General features: G+C 40.0%; 1 protein-coding gene across 10 annotated transcripts in view; it reads left to right on the top strand.

Moving 5' to 3' along the window:
- The window catches only part of tjp2a (tight junction protein 2a (zona occludens 2)), a 76,595-nt gene that overhangs the window by 62,152 nt on the left and 13,070 nt on the right, over positions 1–1,373 (top strand). For all 10 annotated transcript variants that reach the window (XM_032538834.1, XM_032538839.1, XM_032538828.1 and 7 more), the window contains 2 exons: positions 174–282; positions 420–639. In XM_032538834.1, coding sequence (XP_032394725.1) covers positions 174–282; positions 420–639 — 329 coding nt within the window. The remainder of the gene's footprint in view (positions 1–173; positions 283–419; positions 640–1,373) is intronic.

Consider the following 1,373-nt stretch of genomic DNA (forward strand, 5'->3'; position numbering starts at 1 on the left):
GATTTAACCTTTTTTTTTTTTTTTTCTTTTTTTTAACTCTTGTGCTGGTGCTCAGGTATCTTATTCTTTTGTGTAAAAATGTCCTATTTGATCTGCAGGTTATGTAGTATTTAAGTCTTTTCTATGCTATACCACTCTCTCTTATGGTATCTCCGTAATGTGGTCTGTTTCAGGTGAACAACATGGACTTCAGAGGCATGGTGCGTGAGGATGCTGTCCTCTACCTCCTGGAGATTCCCAAAGGAGAAGATGTAACCATTCTTGCTCAAAGCAAGCCTGAAGGTACTATTCATGTAGCTAGAGAATTGTAATTTTGTAATGGAACCCCAATTGAGCCTTGTGGTACACAAATTCACTTTACAGGAGGTGAAGTTAAGTCATTTATTTAGTTTTAACTTTAGTTTTGTTTTCTGTTTCAGTATATGAGGACATTTTAGCATCTGGCAGAGGTGACTCTTTCTTCATAAGGACCCACTTCGAGTATGAGAAGGAGACCCCTCAGAGCCTTCCTTTCACCAGAGGAGAGATCTTCAAAGTGACGGACACACTTTATGATGGCAAACTGGGCAACTGGCTCGCGATCCGCTCTGACAAAGACAACCAGCTGCGGGAGAAAGGAATCATCCCTAACAAGAGCAGGTGTGTGCAGGGGTTGTGGTATTTGTTAAAGTAAATTTCCATGACATGTGTGCTTCTGTAATGTTCTGTAGTGTTGGTCATGCTAGTCAAATTCATTTCAGTAATTCACTGGCTTTGGAACAGTTAATTGCATCCTCTGATCAGTTCAAGCGTAATGCTTCGGTTCTTATCTGTTTTCCTCATATGATCAGGGGTCAAGTGATGTGATGAAAACAGAAAGGGTCATGGGTCACCGCAATCAATACACCTGAGGAAGGCCAAAGTGTGGGCTGAAACGTTGTGTGTAGGGATGTAAGGATTACCGGTGTAACGGTAAACCACGAAAAAAATGTTGACAGTAACAATTACCCTTTTAATTAAAATATCCTTATCGTGGTGGATTACCACTGTGTGGAAACCCTGTGTTTAATCCTTCCCAGCTTCATCCGAGGCTTCTGAAGTTGCCATGCAGATTGTTTATTTTACTTGTGCAGCCATGTGTTGATACTCAGGTTGTGTTAGGGCAATTTGCTAGCAACGTGCAATCGCCAGTAAACAGACTAGTGTAGACGTGCGTAGATATTAAAGGTATATTACACAGTTTGTTCTATTATGGATATGTGTGCTGTAATAATAGATGTTTTTTTTTCTCAGTTTGTGTTACTGAGCAATTTGTTGCATTATGTGCTGTATTTATATATGTAAATGTGCTGTATTTATATAGCGCTTTTCCAGTCTTAACTGCTCAAAGCGCT

Source organism: Etheostoma spectabile, chromosome 16 (assembly GCF_008692095.1).
Source record: "Etheostoma spectabile isolate EspeVRDwgs_2016 chromosome 16, UIUC_Espe_1.0, whole genome shotgun sequence".
In the NCBI taxonomy this organism is placed as follows: domain Eukaryota; kingdom Metazoa; phylum Chordata; class Actinopteri; order Perciformes; family Percidae; genus Etheostoma; species Etheostoma spectabile.